The sequence below is a fragment of the Perna viridis genome, chromosome 12, assembly GCF_037379345.1.
Source record: "Perna viridis isolate PV_CMFRI_1.1 ecotype Kerala chromosome 12, ASM3737934v1, whole genome shotgun sequence".
Classification (NCBI taxonomy): domain Eukaryota; kingdom Metazoa; phylum Mollusca; class Bivalvia; order Mytilida; family Mytilidae; genus Perna; species Perna viridis.
The window spans coordinates 7,827,493-7,850,407 of NC_142456.1; the positions used below are offsets into that span (position 1 = coordinate 7,827,493).

At 32.8% G+C, this 22,915-nt stretch overlaps 1 protein-coding gene and 2 pseudogenes across 1 annotated transcript; 2 read left to right on the forward strand and 1 right to left on the reverse strand.

The window, feature by feature from the left end:
- The first annotated feature begins 1,648 nt into the window (after positions 1-1,648).
- LOC148601062 (uncharacterized) lies at positions 1,649-4,203 on the forward strand (annotated as a pseudogene).
- Positions 4,204-7,653: 3,450 nt separating this feature from the next.
- Positions 7,654-8,667, forward strand: LOC148601063 (uncharacterized; annotated as a pseudogene).
- Positions 8,668-11,768: 3,101 nt separating this feature from the next.
- Positions 11,769-18,718, reverse strand: LOC148601064 (hematopoietic prostaglandin D synthase-like). The gene is made up of 5 exons (XM_088555729.1): positions 18,469-18,718; positions 17,461-17,553; positions 16,667-16,782; positions 13,219-13,326; positions 11,769-12,651 (listed from the first exon to the last, which is right to left on the reverse strand). The coding sequence occupies exons 1-5, from the start codon at positions 18,599-18,601 to the stop codon at positions 12,487-12,489; spliced, it is 615 nt and encodes a 204-aa protein (XP_088411855.1). The 5' UTR covers positions 18,602-18,718; the 3' UTR covers positions 11,769-12,486.
- Positions 18,719-22,915: the final 4,197 nt, after the last annotated feature.

Sequence of the window (22,915 nt, forward strand, 5' to 3'; positions counted from 1 at the left end):
TTTTCCTATTTGTATGTCTCTTAATACTGATCTGCTTTGCGTTACATCTGGCGACCCCAAAGTATATAGAAATGATCTAAAATGGAACAAAGCTGATGAATTTGAGTTCAGAATGTATGAAACTGAGATTGATAAACTGATGAACTTTGAAAGATCAAATCATAATAGAGAATACGTCAGTCACATTGAACATTACTGCAGTATCATTACAAATGTCCTTCACATGTCAGCAAATGCGTGTATTCCTTTTGGAAAATATCGTCCGTACCATAAACCAGATTGGAAGAGTAATAGGTTAGGTACTTTGAACAGCGCAAAGCCAGGCGAGCATGGAAAGAAAATGACAAACCAAGAGATAAATCAAATAGACTTTACCAAGAATACAAAGACAAGAAACGGGAATTCAGAAGAAGAAAACAACAAGCTGAAAGGATGTGGAATGAGGAAACGTACGAAGACTATAAAAATGCTACCAAAATTGACATTGGTGGATTTTACAAGACCGTTCGGAAATCAAACATTTAAGATCCCCCAACGTGTTAGCTAGTATATGAAGAGACTACAAGTGTTTTACCCGGTGAAATATGTGAAACATGGAGTAAATATTTTGAGGAATTGTATTGTGACAAAAGCTCTTGTGACTATGTCTTCTATGTCAAAGGCACTAAGAAGGTACAAACATTATTTGACCAACCAGAAAAAGATAATATTAGTACATTGGAACATGAAATTACATCTGAAGAAACTAGCAATCAAATAAAAACTTTAAAAGTGGGGAAATCAAATTTCAAACGAGCATCTTAAGTATGGCGGAAAAACTATGTTGAAACATTTGTGTAATTTCTTCAATTTGATACTTAAACATGAATACCTACCAATGGCCTTCAGACATGGAATTGTTATTCCTCTTTACAAAGGCCCCAATAAAGACAAGTCAGACCCTTACAGTTACCGTTCTGTGAAACTTACATCATCAATAGGGAAGTTATTCGAAAATATTTTCCTATGTCGTATTCAAACCCACTTAGAAATATCTAAGCTTATCATACCTCACTCACTACAATTTGGATTTGTAAAAGAACATGGAACGATTCCGGCCTTATATGCCTTAAAAGAAGTGATTTAGTATTACACAGAAAGAAACACTTGTGTTTATGCAACTTTTCTTGACAATGAAAAGACGTTCGACAAGGTGTGGCAAGATGGCTTCCTCTATAAACTTTATGACATTGGGATAAAAGGAACGATATGGAACTTGATATACATGTCATACAAAACAGCGACGGCTCATGTTCCATACGGTGGTATGACAAGCCAGATTTTTCGCATTAAACAAGGAGTTGGTCAAGGCCGTGTTCTCTCAGCTTAGCTCTTCGCAGTTTTTATCAATGACTTGATAAACGAACTCATATCTACCAAGAAAGGACTAGTTACAGGCTTCTATCACGTTCCATCCATATTACTAGCTGATGATACGACTATTTTAAGCCCATCAGTAAATGGATGTCAGACTTTGTTAAAAACTGTGTACTGTTATGCTAAAAAATGGAGGTTAAAATATAATGCAAAAAAGAGTTGTGATTTGATCTTTGAGCCATCTAAAAATTCCAAAAATATTGAAAGGAATATTAATTTAAAACTTGGTAACATGGCTGTTGAAAGAAAGGAAACGGTTAAATATGCTGGATCACTCATTAATACAAGCGATAAAACCAATGAACGGACAGAATCAGCATCTAGATCTATGAAACAGAAACTTCATGCTCTTTACAACATCGAATTTAATCCTCGAGGAATGAGTGCTCTAACAAACTGCTCGATTTGGAAACACATCATTTTACCAACAGCACTTTACGCGTGTGAAATCTGGAGTCCAATTACTAAATATGAGTTGGAATTATTAGAAGTAACACAGAGGTACTTCACAAGATTTATTCTACAATTTTTCAGAAGGAGTCCTATTGAATCATGTAATGCAAACATAGGCCTATGGTCTATAGAAGGTTTTGTTGACAAGATGAAACTTTTGCTTTTGTAAGACTTTGTCGTGATAACAGTGGATATTCTTTCAAGCAGGTATTTAATTTACGTGTTGCACAAGTGCTGACTGGAGACTGTAGTAAATCGTCAATAACGTATGAGCTCGTTGAACTGTTGCGCAAATATGCTTGCCTCTGTTTTTCAAAAACTATCTAAAAGACAATTTTTTCCACCAAAACCACTTTGGAGAAAAATAGTCATGCAGTCTATAGACATTTACGAAGAAAACAAGTTGAAACATACGTTGAACAACGACCTTATTTGCAGCGATACGCTCGTATTCATACCGATTTGACTGAACATAGCCTTCTAAGACTTGCCGTTTCCTTACCACTTATGAACTCAAAATTAATGACACTTGTCAAATTAGTTTCGACTCCAATCAGACAAGGCATGTGTTCTTTATGTAAGTCCTTTTCAACAGACATTGTTAGACATTATGTACTTAGTTGCGATCAACTTCTAGATGTTCGATCAGAGATGTTTTATAAGACTGTTGATATACTTCCTGTCCACGAATCCGTAATATTTTTGATCAGCATGAATCGTTCGATAAATGGGGTCGCCTCATGTGCCATTTAGCAGAATATGTCACAAAAGTGTACTCAACTTTTTCGTATGATCTTTTTCACCACTTACTTAGATGATATATATTATCATATCAAATCAACTGCATAAAATGTATTTTATTAATTTGATGTCTGTAATGACAATATACATTGTGTATATAATGTATACATATTTAGCTTTGTCTGTATTATAGCTAATTTTGTTTCTGAAATATCTTTAAAATCTTCAACTATGGAGGAAATAAAGATAATCAATCAATCAATCAATCAATCAAACCAAGGGTTAGTGGCTTAACTCTTAAAATCAATGTTATGTTTGTATCACATTCTTATTTTTCATAAATGACATTGCTAACAATATTCAAACAGCAGTAAATGATGCCATTGACTTAAATGGGTATTTGATATACTTAATTCTGTTCGCTGACGACACGGTCTTGTTTGCGAAATCGCCCGAAACTTTACAAGCTCTACTCGACAAACTTTCTGAATACTGCCGAAAATGGAATATATTTGTGAATCCTTACAAAACAAAAGTTGCTGTTTTCCGAAATGGATTGCGACGGGTAGAAAATCGTTTTAATTTTGAAGGAAGCGAATTGAAAATAGTTGACTCCTATATTTACCTTGGAATGTTATTACATTACAATGGGAAGTTTGCTCACACACAGAAACCAGCGTCTCAGCAAGGAGGACGAGCGTTATCGTCTCTAATGAACTCGCTTAAAACTTATGTATTAATACAAATCATAAGTGTTTCCTTTTCGACACTATGGTTAGCAGAGTTTTGAGTTACGCCTCAGAGGTTTGGGGTTTTCACAGAGCACGTGATGTGGAACTAGTACATGGCCGTCTTTGTCGATATGCATTAAAACTTAGTAGAAATGCTTCTATATCTGTTTTATATGGAGAACTAGGTCATTTACCCATGTTTATTGTACGAAGATTAACGATAATTAAATATTGGTTACATTTGTTAAATGATAGACATAATATAGTGTATAATGTTTACATTTTAATACTAAATGATGCAAATACTGGTAAGAGAAACTGGGCTTCAAATGTTCGTGATTTGATGATTGACCTAGGTTTAAATTATATATGGTTGAACCAAGAAAAAATAAATGTATCATATGAGTACATCAAGTGTCGTATTATAGACCAATATTATCAAACTTGGAGTGCTAGTGTTGCTGATAACGAAAAACTCTGTCTATATATGTCTTTCAAATATTGTTTTGAATTTGAACCATATCTGAATTATGATTTTGATACTTCTTTACTATGTAAGTTACGTAGTGGTACTTTGAAGCTACAGTTAAAGATTGGTCGTTATGAAAATATAGAAAGAGTCAATCGTATTCGTAAATTTTGTAATATGAACTCCATAGAGAACGAATACCACTTTATATTAGTTTGTCCAGCATTTAGTCTTTTTAGATTTCGCTTTTTACCAAAATATTATTGTTCATGGCCAAATGCCTATAAGCTTAAAACATTGATTACTGCCAAATCTGACAATTTGACAAGAAAATTATGTTTGTATCTAAAAATAGCTTGGAAACATAGAACTGCATTGTTACAGCTACCTTAGCTAGTATTTTATTCAGCTTTGTTTGTTCTCTGTCATTTGTTGTTTATGTAATATATGTATTGTGCTATAGCAATCATGTTGCTTATACAATAAATATTCATTCATTCATTCATTCATTCATTCAATTTTACCAACGGTTATCAAGCTTTCATTTGAAACAGAATGAAACCAGTCCAAGTTACTTTGATGCTTACATAAAATTGATGTAAAATGCTAAATATAAACATTCCAATGATTTGTAAGAGATATGTCTCTTACCCTACGACTACATCCTTAAATAGAAAGAATAATGATATTTCTGTATTATCAATCACCATTAACGTTGCCATTGCCTGAATTTCATATGGACTGGTACTTAAAGATATTAATTCATATCAGAAAAACTGTCATACCAAAAACTTAAATAATAATATTTGTCATTCACTTGTGGACCCTGAGTAGTATATTTAAAATTAATCTCGAACTTGATGACCGAAGAGCGATGTATTCCGTCTTTTAGAATATTTTATCGTCTTTCATCGCCAACTGAACGTAATATGAGAGGGGTCCAAAGATTTTTGAAAAAGGTTCAAGTTTTCTAGGTTAGTAACTATTGCTCATTTTTGCCAAAATTTGGCAAAAAAAAAAAAATAAATAAACGACATTTTCCAATAAATTGAGCGATCCATTCCCCTGAACCCCGCTCTTTTTATCCGCTACTCTAACGTATTTTAAAACTATATTTAAACTTGAACAAGTTTGTTATTTTTTCTGTTTTATTTACATATCAATATAGGGTTAACATCTTTGAAAATCTCGATTGGACGCAGTGACGATGGTTTGTATCAATCGGAATTGCTCAGCCTCTCTCATTTCACAGAGGAAAAACTTTTGTCTTAGCTCTTCACTCTTCGCGTTAAAATTATTTGATGCGTAACTGATTTAACTAACGTTTTTACTCCATCATGGTGCTGAATATTGAAAACAAGGTGCATGTTTCTTGATTGGTTGGTTGGTTATGGCTTGAAATTCATTTTCAGTTCAAAGCTTACCCATTTATGTTCGATTTTATTTTAGTAATAATAAATAAATTGTAATAAGGTTTAAATGTTTTCCTATAAATGAAAAGTAGGTGCTTCATATTTTCCATGTGTATTTTGTGCTGAATTTTCAAGCGTTCATAACAACTTGAATTTACATGTAGGTCAACTTTTGCTGCGAGACCATATACTTTTTGGTGCAAATAACAGCCATTTCGTGATTGTGTATGGCTAGTAGCTAATACCTAAAACGCAGTCCCGGGAACCAGGTTAACTTTCTCCTTTCTGCATCCAAATCTAATTTTAGTGTGTCGGAAGTGACCGAATATTTCTGAATGGACTTGTATGTTTCAATATTTCAAGTTATTATGAATTGTTTTACACCAATCAGGCGCGTAGCTGCCGTTAGGCAAAAAAGCTTTTGCCTGCACATAATTTTGCCAATTTTTTTTTAGATAAAATACATCCAGGAGAGGCATAAATGATGCTCTAAAACGCTATCTCCGCGGAGATTCCGGGGGGGGGCTTCGCCTCCTGGACCCCCTGTCGTAATTTGCCTACACTTCAATTTGGCCTCATCTACGCGCCTGCCAATTACATGTATTACCGACCAATATTTGTTTGTTTGTTGGGGTTTAACGTCCGAGCAGCAATATTCCAGCTATATTCAGACGATGAACATGAAATGGATGATAAAATGAACATGAAATGATGATGAAATGAAAAAAAGGACAGGACACAAGGACAATAGGGCCGAAAAATTTTGATTGCCACCAGAAAAAGGGGGGATGGGCAAGACCGGGCAATTTAGCCTCCTGTGGCGGAGCCCTATGGTTCCTACTCCGGAAGAATACCACAGTAGGGTTCTTTAACGTGCGAGGAACGTGGCATCTTTCCCAACACGGTGACCATTATGGTTGCAGTCAGGTTTTCCGTATTATAGCCTGACAACCCCAGAATGTAACACGCCAGGGGTACCCCCATTCCACCACCTGGGGCACACATCCCAGTTACTCTGTGGGCAGAGCGCCCTAGCCCCCGGCTAGGGTTCTGAGCACTATTTAGTCGCCTTTTACGACAAGCTTAGCGCTGCTGCATGTCTATTCTTTTAACACCCGGACCTGCACGGGGTTTAACGACCAATAGACTTTCCTTTTTTATAGAGTTGTTGTCTATCTTTGTAGCGTTGTTGTCTATCTTTCTTTTTATCATTTCAAATCTAGATTTAAGCACAATCATATTTCCTTAACATTATAAAACTGTTAAGAAATTTAATTTTTTTAATTGAATTTCATCGCCTTTTTCACTTTTTCGTGATATACACATAATATGCCATTGAACTTGAAAGGATGATTGATTATCTCGGTAAATCTTACAGTATTTTTATATAAATCTGACCCAAGACAGGAACTTATTCAGTGGTTGTCTTCTCCCAATTTTGTTCCTCTGGAATTTTTACATTCTCTTTTTTGGCATATGTACAATTAATTGTTTTCTATGAAAATGAACCAATAACAGCATATAGATGCCATGTTCATGGATATTTATGAGGTCAGTGGGACATATTTACTAAAAAATTGGTTTACCTGTAGCGATTGTACAGGACAATGTCAAATTATTTAATGGCGCCCGAGATTATTCCACAGTTTTAAATTTACACACCTTCAAAACTCCTCAATTTTGTTGCAATCTAAAAAAGGTGTATTCCAATTAATCTAACTTTTGAAAATTGCCTATTCCCATTTATCCAACTTAATTTTATGGTTAATTAAGGTGTTGTTTGTTGAGCACTAAATAGGTGTCTACAGAAAAAAAATGACAAGAAATAATTTTTTGTATATTATTCCAACATAATAAGAAAATATGCTATAATTGATTAAAATTTGGAACTTTTTTAGAATAAATACTAAATATTTTATGAAAATTAAAGTATAAAAAAATTATATAATATTTTATATATAAAAATTTTATTGGAATAAAATTGATTAAAATTTCAAACTTTTGAGATTTTTTAAAAGAAAAAAAAATGAAATAAAAACTAAGTATTTTATGAAAATTAAAATGTAAAACATTTATATAATATTTTATAAAAAATGAATTAGACGTCATTGTCAATCTGAAAACTTATTTATTATAAATAAAGAATTCTGCCAAATTAAACGTTTAATTATCATTAATGAAATTTAAGTTAATGTGAATAGGTGAAAAAATGGTCACCTTTAATTTTTATTAATGATTATGTGTAATAATTACACATAACAAACATATGCTTTCGTGACACCTCCTTATTATTGCATTAAGCCATCAAGGCACCCAAGCCAATATATTCTAGAGCTCAAAGTGTCATCCTATGGAACAGTGTTCAGTAAGCATGCCTAATCGTTAAATGTTGGTATATATAGGCCCTCAGTCAAAAATCTCATCGGTCAAAATGGCATACGCACAAGTCAAAGTACAGCTTTTTCCATATGCTCGTTAGTATACTGGCTACAGATGCATTGTGAAGACCGGAAAACAGGAACGAGAAGCTGAACTCATCTACTCATCTACTGGAAATGTACCGAAAAGGACTGTCCAGGTCCCAAAGACGACTTAATTACCAGCTTTCCCAGGAATCAAAGAATAAAATAGGTTTTATCTATAGATTTGTAACAAGATATTTCTGATAATCATTCTGTACATAAATGTATAATTCTTTTTTTTAATGTTGTTCTAATGATTTGTTTTTTATTTACAGGACAGGACTTCCTTCTATCAGTCGATGGTGACAAGATTCTACGATTTGGAACTTCTGACAACGTTCGACACCTCAGCCAAGCCGATACTATTTTCGACTGCCCACTAGTCTTTTTTAGTAACTGCACACCATTCACGCACTCACTGATGGAGAGATGTACTCACATATATTGTCCTTCTTACCCGACAAATGCCAGACTAATTACCAACGCCTTTTTGACCTAGTCAAGAAAAACCCGACTCTCCATCAACATGTACGACGAGTATCAACACTTCCTCTTGCACCTCCAGACCAAGTAGAAAACGTATGATTCCATGCACTAGACAACTACCAAACAGACGACACAAAAGTGATCAGCTTCAACGATTACGTGACAGAACAGTGGATTGACAGAGAACCAGACCGTTGGAACCACCATTCGACCGAGGGACCAAGGACCATAAATCACCTTTGTTGACATCACAAACTCAACAAATAACTCAACAAGGCTCATCCAAACTTATACCTGATTATTCATAAATTACAGAGCACACATGCTTCGACAAATGTCCTGCTGGTACAATATACTGCAGGGGTAAACTCAAGATCAGGAAACTAAAGTACCGGACCATTGAAAACCGACTCACTCAGCTAAAAGACAGACTACAAGTGCAGATTGACGTGTTCCACTACACTGACGCAGTCTCCCACCTGTTGAAACTTGGTTGAACATCGTAAATTTTTGTGTTTAAGATGTTTTTGTATATTGTTATTTTTATTTTATATGATGCTTAATATTATACAATAAATATATAAATAATATTTTTGTTCATAGGAATCCCAAAACAACTTATTTTTTTATGATTGAGTGGCTTATGCGTAAAAAAATACATTCCTACAGACAAAAAAAAACCAAACAAACAAACAAACAAAAAACAGGTAAGGTGAAGTTTAACAAATGAATTGCGAATTTAACCAGGTAGAAATATTATTACTAGAATCAGCTAGAAAAAAAACAAAATACAAAACCATGTCAATATAAAAAGGAAACCGTATTATACTAAAATCACAATATTGGTTCCTGAACAATGAAATAAATACAACTTTACCATAAAAATGTATATATAAATAAAAACAGCTTAATGTTATGATACAAAATTATTACTCTCATGTATTAGAAGTACAAACAAATCTGAGAAAAGAAACAATTTGAAAAATCACACTCGATGGTTACTTCATGTATTAAAAAGTACAGAAAAAATATTCTGAAAAATATCCAGGCTTTATTTAAGAGTAGTCATATTTCAATATTCATTAATAACCCAAGCTCTTGTTAAGAATTCTTTGTTCTTAATTACCTTTGATCTCATTTATCCAACTTTTATTTTTTACCTATATTGCCTGAAATTTCAGAGTTGCATAAATGGGAATTTCAGTCATGCATGCTTCCGATCAATAACCTAAATATCGAAAGCCACAATAAAAATAATTAGAATTATTCATATCTTCAAGTCAAGAGAAGTCGATGCTTGCTGGCATGCTCCATTTCTAAGTTCTATTTTCACCAGGCATTAATTCGATGTGTTTCCGTTGCCGTTACAAAAATGAAAATCATCAGAAAGATCTGAGATAATGTTACTACAAATCTTTTCCATTAACAAAATCACTAAGCAGCTTTATAGATTAGTATGTTCTATTTCAGTACGCAGACAGCCTTATACACTGTATGTGAGCAAATGTTCGCAATAAAATTGAAGCATGGAAACTAACTTTTGCATCGAATTTGATACTTCTTATTTCAGAGCGCATGTCCGGAAAGTTTCGAGATTCTTTGATGAATGGATATGAAACTTGAGTTCGTTAATGTAAAGACTACCATCTGTACTTGTGTACATATGTATTTGTGTTTTAAAATCAAATAACTATCGTTTCCACGGCAAAAGTTTGAATATTGTTATACCGCGGTAACCTACGTTTAGGTGGCCGGGAACTTTGAATTTGGTAGTAAAGTTGGGGAAGCTCTTGTTATACCTGTATTGATCATGTGGAAACCATTCATTCACCTTATGAATATCTGACACAGGAATAAACGACTTTCTAACAATTGAAACTTTTCCGCATCTGCTACGGTTCTTAATATATAAGCCAAGAACTAACCGCAAACATGGCAATTTCTGACCATTCATGGGAAAATCCGACCCATGACGAAGTTGAATCTTTTATAGGGTTGATCACAAAGATTTTGTTATTTATTTGTAAGTTTTCTTTCTTTCTATTATGTTTTTTTCTTCATATTATTGGATAAAATTAAACTTGTGAAGAGCGTAGTTTTTTTGCCTTTCAGAGGCTTCAGAAAGGGGAAGCTTTTTTTTAACTTCGACTAGATAGAAGCTTTTGTAAAACTCTTTAAGTCGAAGATGGTAAGTCATCTTTTTTTCTATCTCTCATTATTTGTGAGGTATACCAAAAATTTATCGAAGTCATTTTGACAGTGCCCTGTTTCTTCCGGATGATTTATATACTCGTGATGACATGAATCATATTTAATTCCTGTTAAATGCAACAATAAATCTGTCATATTGTTTTCCGGGACGGATGCCGATATACTAGTTACAAAATATCAAAGACGAAGATATGAGAAGCGAGAAGACAAAAACAAATGATAAAAGAAATGGACTGGTTGAGGGAAAAATTTCATAATTATACTCTTTCATGGCATGGAATATAAGGCACCAACCAGTTTTTTAATTATTTTTTTTTTGGGGGGGGGGAGCGGGATGGGCGTTTCCTGGGATTATTTTTCACTCCTTTGCTTTGAGAAGAAAATGGCCTCTGCCTAACTGAAGGAAAACGATGTTCAACTACGCTGCGATAAACAGTGTACGCCTTAGATGGGCTATTTGTTTGGCGTATAAAATCACGACATGTAATATTATACACAGTTGTTTTTGTTTTCTAAGTTCATGACAGGATTTTTTTGCTAGAAATTATTGCTTGTAATTTGTGAATTAACTTATAATTGATGTATTGTGAATCTTTCTTTATCATTTGAACGTATTGTCGCTGTCGTCTGAAAGCAGGCCGATCAAGACTATTTTTCAAAATCTTATGAAATCCAAAATGTGCGAAATATAAACTTTTAAAGACAGACCATGTATAAGGCAAAACAATATAATTATACTTTAGCAGCAGCCATTTAAAATGGCGGAAATCGATGGCTAACGATGCATTTTACACGTAAACTCTCTGACGGGATAGCACTAAATATAAAAACCGTTCAGCAACTTATTTTTCCTAAATAAATTCTCAGTTAGGATACGTTACATGTAGAGATATAGGTAAGATAGTTAAAAATAATTTGAAAACTACAGTCCAGATAACATGAAAACTTATGCCACATAGTCACACATAAAAAAAAAAAAATTGTCCACCCTATTAATCTTGTGTCCAATTCCATTTTTCATTTCATCATCATTTCATGTCCATTTTATCATCCATTTCATGTTCATCGCGTGGATATAGCTGAAATATTGCTGCTCGGGCGTTAAACCCCAACGATCAATCAGTCAATCAATCAATCAAACAAGCTGCTCTGGCGTTAAACCCCAACAATCAAACAAACAAGCTGCTCGGGCGTTAAACCCCAACAAACAAACAAACAAGCTGCTCGGGCGTTAAACCCCAACAATCAAACAAACAAACAAGCTGCTCGGGCGTTAAACCCCAACAAACAAACAAGCTGCTCGGACGTTAAACCCCAACAATCAATCAATCAATGAATCAATTAAAAAAATCAAAAAGAAAATCAATACAAATATAAAAACAACACATACACATTTAATTTTATTTGAGTTTTTGTTCATCATGTTGTTTGCATTATCTGGTATCTATAAAATACATTAGACTAAGAAGATATATGTTCCTTGAAAGTTAATAAAATCTTCGAACAGAAATTCGGTCAGAATATGATATGTACATGTATTTCCATGTTTTTAAAACCACCAAATTTCATTAATGTCATACACAAACTGAATTTATGATAAGGGTCAGGATATTTAGTACCTATTTATATAAAATTCAGACACTGCTAATGATAGAGGTTATACACGTAAGAGGTACTGAAACCCCATCGAGCAATTAATATTTTTGTCGATCTATATTTGACATAGTTTTACGTAACTATAGTGATATATGTCTTGGAGAAAGCAATACATGTTTCTCCCTATTATATAAGTCATGGAATGATAACTGTTATAAAGCGCGTTATACACGTAAAAACTCGAAAATATTTATATTTTTTATCACAACCGAGCTACAATCGAATGACAAACTATGTCTGGTTATGTAGTTTGTAACGGTTTCTGAATTAGTAATGAAAGTGAATTTTGTGGGTTTCTGACAGGTATGTATCACCTCATTTCTGACAGGGTTTCTAACAGGTATGTATCACCTCATTTCTTACATGATTTAATACGCTATTCAAGAAGTTTACAGATGTCATTATTTTACAGAACGAATTAGTGTCGGAATTTATTAAAGAAAGATGATTTAAAACTGACTTTCAGGTCGACTTTTGACCCATTTAGCAATGTTTGGTAGAGCTGCTACTTTCCCCCTTATTCGCTGAACTGCAGGGTAACTATCTAAAACTTTAGAGTCCTGTTGCAATGAGTTATAGAAGTAGTCATAGATGGCTAAATCTGCTACAGTGATCTGAAATTACACAAAAAAGTAGTTAATGAGTTTTTCTACCATAAGCGTTCTTGCTCTTTTCTTAATTTTCCTTAAATTATGCATCAAGAAATATAATTTTAAATCAATAACAAAACGAATATATTGGATATTTTATAAGGTATGTAAAATAAACAAAAAGTGCACAAGTAAACAACAATAGAACTTAGACATTTGGGGATGTTTATAGTGTCTTTTGTATATCTTTTGTATATCACATTACATCTCAGATTCAAAAACAGTCGGTAAATGCAAGTCAATTGAGCTTTAAAATGAACAAGCGGATATCTAGATAGTCAGGAAGGGGTTTCATTAAGTTAAATTTCGTGTATATTTATCAAAATGATACTTTATAAAAAAAAACCAATAATTCAAATAATTATAAATTTTTGATATTAATATATGCATTGATTATGCGGTAATTAATGGTGAAATAGGCAATGCAGGGAATCTCTGGAGACTTGGAAATATAGAAATAGTATGGAATGTTAGCATTGTGTAAATTGCATGTACTTTTTTAAGTCTAAATGTTCGTTAGCTGTTATTCACCTTGTCTCCCACGGTCCATTCACTTTTAGAATTAGCTTTAATAATGGATTCCAAGTAATTCAAAGTTGTCGGCCTTGTTTCCTTTTCAACCTTTTCCAATTTGGTTTTCTGAAAAATCAACTTGTATGACTATACTATGTACCAGAGTATTTAATTTACTTTAACAGCACATTATTTTATTTCATCACTCTATAAATATTCTAAATTCAGACAAAATGTCCCATACCGACAAAACTCTATTATAATGCATTGGAGACAACCACTCAATTTATTCCCGATTTTCTTACAAGTATCATATATACTATGTTAATGCTACGTTAGTTGTTTTGTACAATATTTATGCAGTTAAATTTTATGAACTAATCAAATTGGCCAAATTGTTGATACTAATGGACATTGAAAATAAATGTACACGAGACAATTCATGACAAAATACAAATATAAGGGAGGCAACTCCAACTTTTCAAATTATTGCACACATCTGCACGTTATTTTGATTCGGATAAATATATTTGCATACTTTTTACAAAGTTGCACTAAGTAAACAATATCTATCATACTTGTAAAGAGAAGATTTGTTTTGACCTCTCACAAAAATGTCACAGATTTTCAGAAGAACTTCATGACAGAATTTTAACATTTGACATTGTGGAGCAGTATTTCTAATTGTTCTATCAGATCTGCAGACGACTCTCCCTTAGATCATTTACTTTGAAGTTGTTGGTCTACGGATCAGCTGACCCGATTTTGTTGACTTACGAATTTCATTTTTTATTCCCATCGACCATGTGAAAGGAATCAGTATAAAAAAAGTAATAATAATAAAAACAATAACGTTTCGGCATCAATTTCATAACAAATTATCAATCGACTTAAGTAGCACTCCAGCTAAGAATCATTCAAAATGTGATTCATGGGTAAAAAGCCTACAAATTTTTATTTTTGATATTTTGTTTGAAATGTCATAGTAAACAGAAAATAACATGTGGTTTTTCATATAACCCGTGCTCTAAGAAGATAAAAATTATATAGAATGCACTGTAGATTTCAAAATTAAGGGAGATAACTCTGTAAACGGCGCTCAAATACAATAGAATCTACTGTATTTTCAATGTCGATTATCTCCTAAGAGCAGGCAGATTTGAATGAATAATTACACATTTCATAGTATAGACCCATAGAACAACTTAATTACAAAAATAAAAATATGTAGCCTTTTTTTAGGGTGTATCATGTTTTTCAGATTTTGCATGATTCTTACAAAGACAGCTACTTAAATAGTCAATTCATGAATACATTTTTATATACATGTATATAAAAATAAAATATATTTATAGTAGTTGGTTAATGTATTTTTTTTTTTTGACATGCGATTTAACAAAATGATTTACCCAAATTAAAATTTGTTTTGTATGAATATTTTCATTCCGTAAAATATTGAATCCATCCATGAAAATGTGTGTTGTAAAATTGAGGAGACTAGGAAAATTAAACGGTAAATGCCAAGGAGGAAACCATCGGCAGAATCTTCCAAGAATGAAGTTGTGTCATATGAGATTCAAAGGAAGGAAGTGAAGAAAGAAAACGAAGGCACGAATGCAAACTGATTCAGATGCAACACCCAATAGTAACCTGTGTAAAATACTTTCCACAAAAAAAATATCAAATTTTATCAAGGGATAATTTATAATAGTTAAATGTTTTTTCACGGCTATTAAATTGTTTCCATACTCAACCTTATGAAGATTAAACAAACAAGCTTCTGGAAGGATTTTCTTTAAAGGTATAATTATGAAACATGTACTGTCTTTAAAAAGGATAGCCGACGCATTTTCTCGCTTTGTTTATTCCAAGAAATCCGATTTAGATTTTATTTGGTGAACTGTATGATCAGTGTGCTAGGTTTCTTATTTTAATTATTTAATTGGTTCAACAAGTAAACTGTTTCCAATCATTCAATATATGAATGCTTATTCATAATTCAATATATAAATTAAACATGATTGAAAATATTTTGGACAACAATGCTCCTCGTTGAGCCTTGAATTCCACGGTTGCCATCACTTTTATTCAATAAAATGCATAGTTGTAAGCTCCATGGTTAAGCATCGAGGGTGTCACGTGGTGTCAAAGCGAACTCAATACCGACTGCGTCGGAAAAGGCGGGGTTTGTTTTGTTGTGGAGTAAAAAGAGTGCACATTTTTGCAGGTGTATACAAATTTGGCCAGTTTTTGATATGACATGTTATCTAGGATACTTTTAGATATTAATTTTCATCCAGGATGATTTCAGATATTAATAAGTATCCTGGATGATATTTCATGGAATGTTTTACGCATAGATTTTCATCCAAGATATTATTTAATTGATAAGTATTGTCCATTTGATCAAGAGTATGAATTCTGTTCACTCTTCAAATGTGAATTATATTAAGGATATTATTTACGAAGGAAATAATATCCTGTGTACAATTATGAATTTTGTCATTTTTGTGAACAATTTTCTGAATATTATTTAATACTGTAATATGAAACAATATCCTGTGTACAATTAGGAATACCTCCATCTTTTTCATAATAAATTAAAGTAAATATTATTGTTCAAGTAGTGGAAATAATTTAATAGGATTTTTTTTCATAGTGAAATAATATCCTCTGGAAAAAATGTGAAACAATTTCCACAGGATAAGATTTCAACCGGATAGTATTATGTCTTACACAGGCACCATATGGTCAGCCGTAGTGAATGTTTTCGAGTGCAACTACATCTACATGTATGTAGTACAGTGTAATGTTGATCAGATCTAGACAGGAGTGAATGGGTGTGTGTAGATCAGAAAGCAAATAATTTTAAAATTTGATAAATTTCACGAGGAAAGGTAAATTGATAATCAATGGTCTAGTAATATTTTTAAACAGTCATCTGTTTCATAATGAAATGTGAAAACAATACATAGAATTATCAGTTCAAAACAAGCATTCTTTTCGAGAATGTAGTATTCATATGCCATTTAGACCTACTTTGTTCATACAGCAAAGAAACCATTCACGATCATTGATATATGTGTAGCATGAACACCAGTACATACAGTAATGCAGATTACATGTAAAATTGCAATTAATGTTGACTTTGTTAATTAGCACGATGGTAGCTCTAGATACGTATAAATATATCATGTACATGTAAGCAAGTACAATCAGGATATTTTTTTTCGATCTGAAATAAAGATGTGAATTTATGTCAAGCTACAATGTATATAGAAACAACACTGATGAAATCGTGTTTAACTACCTATGCCTAATGTAAAGTTCAAATCCATTTCGAGTATAAATACAAATATACATGTACACGTTAATTGACGTTGATCAACTGTGTTTGAGAGTCTGGTTATAAAATAAGTTCAAACTTTAATCATTATTTTTTTCTATATTCGTGTGATAGGTTTACCTTTACATCTTCATTTTTCTCGTATACTGCACCAGCCATCGCAGCCAAGAAATCAGCACAGGCATCGAGAACTGAATCAATTCTAGCATTCTCAATATCATTCTTCCCCATGAGACCTGAGATAAAAGTCATAATACATCTGAGCCTGCGCCACAGAACTTGAAAATTACCTTATTTTTCATCATCAAGAATTCCCCAGACCTTGATTGGAGTTACCATGGAATTAAAACCATTTTCAGTTTATAATATTTCTTAGTTTTGTGGCGCCTTGACCTGTAAACACAACTGTACAATAAAACATGTCTGCAGACATTTGTTATTTAAATAGTGATCTTTATAAATGTCATAGCAGAGGAGATTCATGCATGTCAAAAACCCACGGGGTATACCTTTTGTTTCTTATTCCCAAACAGTTGTCAAAAACCCACATAATATACATGTACCTTTTATTTCTCATTCACTAACAGTTGCAGACCAAATAAACAGTTATGTGGTTGTTGCACTGTTACGAGATTGTGCGTGAAATTATTAGCACCATAAAAGAGTTCTCGTTCTTGACTAGGTTTAATTTTGTAGATTTTAGTGAGATACATGTCAATCTGTCGAGGGTCTCTATTAATCATGCTGTTTAATTGTGTTGTTTTTGTTTAAAACTTAATCCGTGGGATATGGCACTAAAAACACCACAGTGGTTAAGTTGTATAGGTTGTGCTAGACTTATTTATAGGGTGGAATATCTCCGACGAATAAAGGCTTTGAGCAATCGAGCACTGCAAAGAACACCGAGGACATACCAAATCTAGTAGCCAGGAGCCGGACGATCGTCATGGTCTGGGGAATCGATTCTCCATCGACAACAAGATATGGTAAGGTACCAAGAGGCGTTGCTGTAATAAAAAGATATTTTATTATATTTTAGTTCATTGCACCAGTCATTCAACAGAGTAAGTAACTTAAGCATGTTTATTGCAATCAAAGGACCAATGGAAGGCAATACAAATGTAGTATCATGACAAACAAGACAACATCAAAAATAATATTAATAAGCCAGCTGAGAGGCAGGACATATTTGGCGACAGGACTAAAATACAATGGTAATACACAGTCAACTGCAACAATGTGTAACTTTCTTGATGTTAATACGGTTGGTAATAAAAGACTCGAATATTTGAGTGGTACCATATTCTCGTGTGTCGTAAGCAATATAGTATAAGAAATAAATTGGAGTTATCTTTCTTTCCCTTGTAACGTATTCTTCGACTTCTAGCTACAGATAAATGTCAAGTTAAGTGACAAGATAAAACTCCTTCGCATACACCGTTAAAATACCCCAAGATCTACCTGGTTTATACATTGTACCCTTAACTATTAAACATATAAACGACATACGATAGTCCCAGTACACATGTACCTGTTTTATATTTTTCTGATTATTTACTCAAATATGCAATACTGACAAACTTGTTACTGTCATTGTAACTGATCTCTTTAAATTGCATTCATGCGTCTATAGTGTACCTCTTTTTGTATGTCTGAACTAAATTAAATTACAAAACTATATAAAAGACTCAATGCATATATACTTCAGACGAATTCTAGAGAAATAATTTTGAAAAAGGAGGTTCTAAAAAGGGATCCCAGAATATGATTTGCTCATTTTGCCCTCATTTTCATAAAAAAGAATAAACAAAATTTTCAACAAAAAGGGTTTCAACCTCCGGATATCCATACCCAAACCCCAAATCTGCCCCTGTATGTTTCATCTTAGCGAGCTATTAAACATATATGAAAAATATACTCACTTGGTTTTAGTTTTTGCCAATCACTGAATTCGACTCGGCAGTCTTCATACTTCTCTCCTGCCTGGGCAAATAATAATCGTGGCAATTCTCCACGCCCTCGAACATTAAAGTATACGAGTTTGTAGTTTGGCATCTTAAATTGCTCTTTGTACTGTCTGTACGTGAATGGTTTATCTCTGAACTACTATGTAACTAATGATCGCCAATAAGTTAAATAGATATACTCTACTGATGTCCTGAATTTTGAACGCTGTAATTAGATACTGTCGTCTGCAATTTAAATGTATTGACGCAGCCATAGGAACATGAGGAGAAAATAAATATTTGTTTTCATTTACTTTCAGGTAAAGGTACATGTTCGACGATTTAATTGTGGAAAATTTTCAACTATTAAACAGTATATAAACTTAAAAAAGTCTTCCAATGTAAAGCACATTTTTTTTAGATTAATAAAGCAAACATTTACTACAGTCCTTGATGCTTAATAAACTACAGTTCTTTGTTATCAAGATTTTAACTTGACGACCGACGTTTTTCTGCAACATGAGGACGATAAACACGTAGATGCCATTAAAGTGAATCTAGCCGTCAATACCAGCCCGCATGGAAGCTAGCCGTCAATAATATTCATGAGTGGTGCGTTCAAAATTTGAATAAAGTTATCCATAAAATGAAAACGTTAAATAGGAATAGAAATAAGTAGATTTTCTAAATACTGTTATATTTTTTGTCTTCAAAAGTACTCTCAATGACGGGACCGGGTCCAGAAGTTTTGAAAAAGGGGGTTCTTGATGGTTTCCCAAAGAAGGGGGGTTTCCAGGCTATTTGTTTATTTTTCGCGAAATTTTGCACGGAATTAAAAAAATTCTCCAATAAAAAGGGGATTCGGCTCCGTCCTGTGGATCTACTTCTGACTATAAGATTTAATTTCCCTTGTTGTGGTTACTCATCGTAATACAAATTAAGCGTATTAATAAAGTTCGATTTAGAATCAAACATCCAAGTACGTGTTCAAATTGATATTCATAGATGTATGTACAATGTACATGTAAACTGAATTAGTGGATATTTGGAGCTTCAAGAGTGATTCACTCTTAGTTGTGTTCTTAACTTAGAGTTACGTAAATAATTAATACTTACCATTTAAATGGTACTGCGTTTTTTTTTTTTCGATGAAAAGTTTTTCATTCAATAACATAGTCTTTATACGGAGAAATAAAATACTATATATTTTGCAAATTGTTTATCAATAGTAAACAAATTCTAACAATCTATTGTTACTGCATTATCCTAATTAAATAGTTTACATATTCGAAAAATGAGGTGTGGTATTATCCTTCCCCGCGCAGTACTTTTCGTGTACCTCGTGTAAAATCCCTATTTAAAACTACATTTTTGAAATGAAATTGACCTTCTCTAATTCGTTGCGCAGATTTATCAGAAAAAAAACAGAAAACTTAACAGAAATATGAATACAAAAACTTTAAACGAAAGAAAAAAACAAATATATTAGAAAAATCAATCTGATTTCACTCTTTCACGGAGAACATAAAAAAGTAATTACAAATACGATTAAAACAAATCCAAAAGTTTTCAAAAACCGGTCATTTCTGTACCAACTTTGGTGTGGGTGGCAGGGACCAAGGTCCATTAGTCCATCTTGGGGCTGGGATGAGATTTTAGGCCTACTTAAGGACTAACGATTCCCAAGATATGGAAATACCCAATATTTTGGGAATCGATATCCTTAAGTAAGTCTTAAATCTCATCCAAGTCCCAAGACGGACTAATGGACCTTGGTTCCAGCCACCGACACCAAATTTGGAACAGAAGTTGTAAATGATAGGCCTGTTAAAATCTTTTTCAACGACAGAGGAAGATATGGAAATACGATATTCGGTACATAAGTGGTAAGGGGCGAGGGGGGCTTTTTAAAAAAATTTTCTCAACGATTAAGAAAGATATGAAAATTTCCAATATTTTAAGAATCGATAGTCCTTAAGTAGGCCTTAAATCTCATTCCAGTCCTATGATGGACTAATTGACCTTGAGCCAGCCACCGGCACCAAAGTTAGTACATAAGTTGTAAAGGAACCCCATTTTTATATTTTTTTTTTCAGCGACAGAGGAAGATGTGGAAATTTCAAATATCAATATCAATAGTCATTATTATCCTAAAATCCCATTGCAGTCCCAAGATGGACACCAAATTTGGTACGTAAGTGGTAAGGGGTGGGCCTTTAAATTTTTTAAACGACAGAGGAAGATATTGAAATTCCCAATATTTTGGGAACGATAGTCCTCAAGTAGGCCACAATTCTCATCTTAATCTCAACGGGACTTTGTGGCCGCTAATGTTTTCGGAAAAAGGACCAAAATAGTAAAAAAAAATTTTATTAAAACCCCAAGTAGAATATTTGTTTTAATCCGATCTTAATTGTTTTTTATTGTGTTCTTTATAGAATTATTGTAAATAAATGTTGCCGCTGATTCCATGTATTTTGGAACATTTTTTTTTATGTTATAGGAGGTCAAAGTATGGCAATGCCCAAAAAATTCAACTTTTTTTAAATCCGTTTTAAAACCTTTTTTTTGGATTCCTTATAAAAAATCTTGCCTGCATTTATCAATCAGATTTCAGATGTCTCAAGGTTTTCAAGTGATACTGGGCCTAATTAAGTGTCCAACCTTTCAGGGTTCGAACACTGTGGTCGTATCATGCTGCGCTTGGCGATTTTTTTATTTAAATTGTCTAAAGGGAAAAGTAAGATAAGGAAATTCCAAATATTTTGGGAATTCATATTCCTTAAGTATGCTTAAAATCTCAGTCCCTAGATGAACTAACGGACTAAAAGACCTTGGTCCCCCGTTTTACTTTGAATTTTGTTCATTATTTCATTTTCGAAGTTTTTGATGTTTTTGCAGAAGCGATACTAGAACTTACTCTTTTTACAAAACGAGGTGAAGTGCATGTATCTTTGGTTGCATTATAGGTCACCAGTGTGGAAGCTTAGCCCTAGTAGGGACCCAAGGGTTAAATCCTAAGCCCTCTGTATAAATTGAATTTGAATAAAAGTAAGTATCAGAATGAACCAATTCTTTGTTTTGACTGCAAGAAAATATTGATACAGATTTGTATTAGAAAAAGGAATTGAAAAAAAAGCTACACATATTTAATTCGTCATGCTCGAGATTTCAACTGGATATTAAAAGAAGTTATGTTGGTAACAAATTTGTTTCTTTTGTCAAAATCTCTTCCTCCATACATGTACAACGGAAAGTTTGAAATGCTATCAGCACTGGAAAGTATCTTGAATAGTTTACGTTTCTATATATTCCAAACTATTTAAAGAGTTACCATGCAATTATATATGCCTCATATTATTGAAATCAAAGATCTGCGTATGTAACAAGTACATGTAACTTTTTGTTTCATAAATTTTATTCATTAGACCTTTTTTTCTATTCAAATATCCCGTAAAACTTTTCACAACGTTGTTACTATTAACCCTTTCCCCTGTTTCCAACCCGTGGGGAAAGTTCAAAGAAAAATAAATTTATTAACTTTGAAAATGTATGCCCACATCTATAAGACGAGTTCAATCAAAATCAGGCAGGTGTTACTTCCACATACATGTATTAACTTCAAGCATTTATTTGTAATGTTTATTTTTGATGATTTACAGCTCTGTCAACACAAATTTTGTAGCAGAAATGAATACTTTCTTAATACAATCATTTTGAACAGTGAAGTGCATGAAAACTTTTAATTAACTCTTCCAAATAATTCAAAATTCCGGCAAATTTCATGTAGTGTACTTTATTATTAAAAAGACATTATTTCTCTTTTAAAGTTTTCAAAGAAATTTTGAAATTTATTATTGGTGACAGTATTTTTTTCTATTAGCATAATGACCTTTAAGGGAGACAATAAGCGAAATTATCATAGTTCCCAAGGTCAAAGTATTTTGTTTATTAACATTCAGAACTAATAAAATATTGAATATTATTCATTATACTTAATAGTCTAATTCTTAGGATTAAAAGATAATTTTCAGAGAAATATGCACGTGTGCATGTTGAAAAAAGTAACTGCACGGGCGCTGATTCATAAGGGCCACAACTCCCCCCTTTTTCCCTTTAGGTTTTTTTTCTTTTTTTCATTTACAGAAATCATTTACAGATAGAGGTAGTTGGCGATAGAAATATGATTGTACTCTGCTGACTAACAATGTCTTTAAAGTACATGTAAATTGCATATTTTAAATCAATCCCAAATTATTCATTAAAGCATGCTATAAATGTATGCTACTAACAGTTGTATTTACCCATTTTATTACAAATGTATATTTCTATCTGAAGTCGTTGTTGAGTTATTTTTCGTGCCTATGATGTAATTTGTTATATTGCTCACAACTACATGTAAATTCATCTTTACTTCACGTAC

Bases quoted from the DNA above. Each gene is read 5' to 3' on its own strand.
- LOC148601064 (XM_088555729.1), bottom strand. From the start codon at position 18,601: ATGCCAAACTACAAACTCGTATACTTTAATGTTCGAGGGCGTGGAGAA. The intron at 17,554-18,468 runs GTGAGTATATTT...TTTTTATTACAG, and splicing joins TTGGCAAAAACTAAAACCAA to CAACGCCTCTTGGTACCTTA. The intron at 12,652-13,218 runs GTGAATAACAGC...GTGTAATTTCAG, and splicing joins AATGGACCGTGGGAGACAAG to ATCACTGTAGCAGATTTAGC.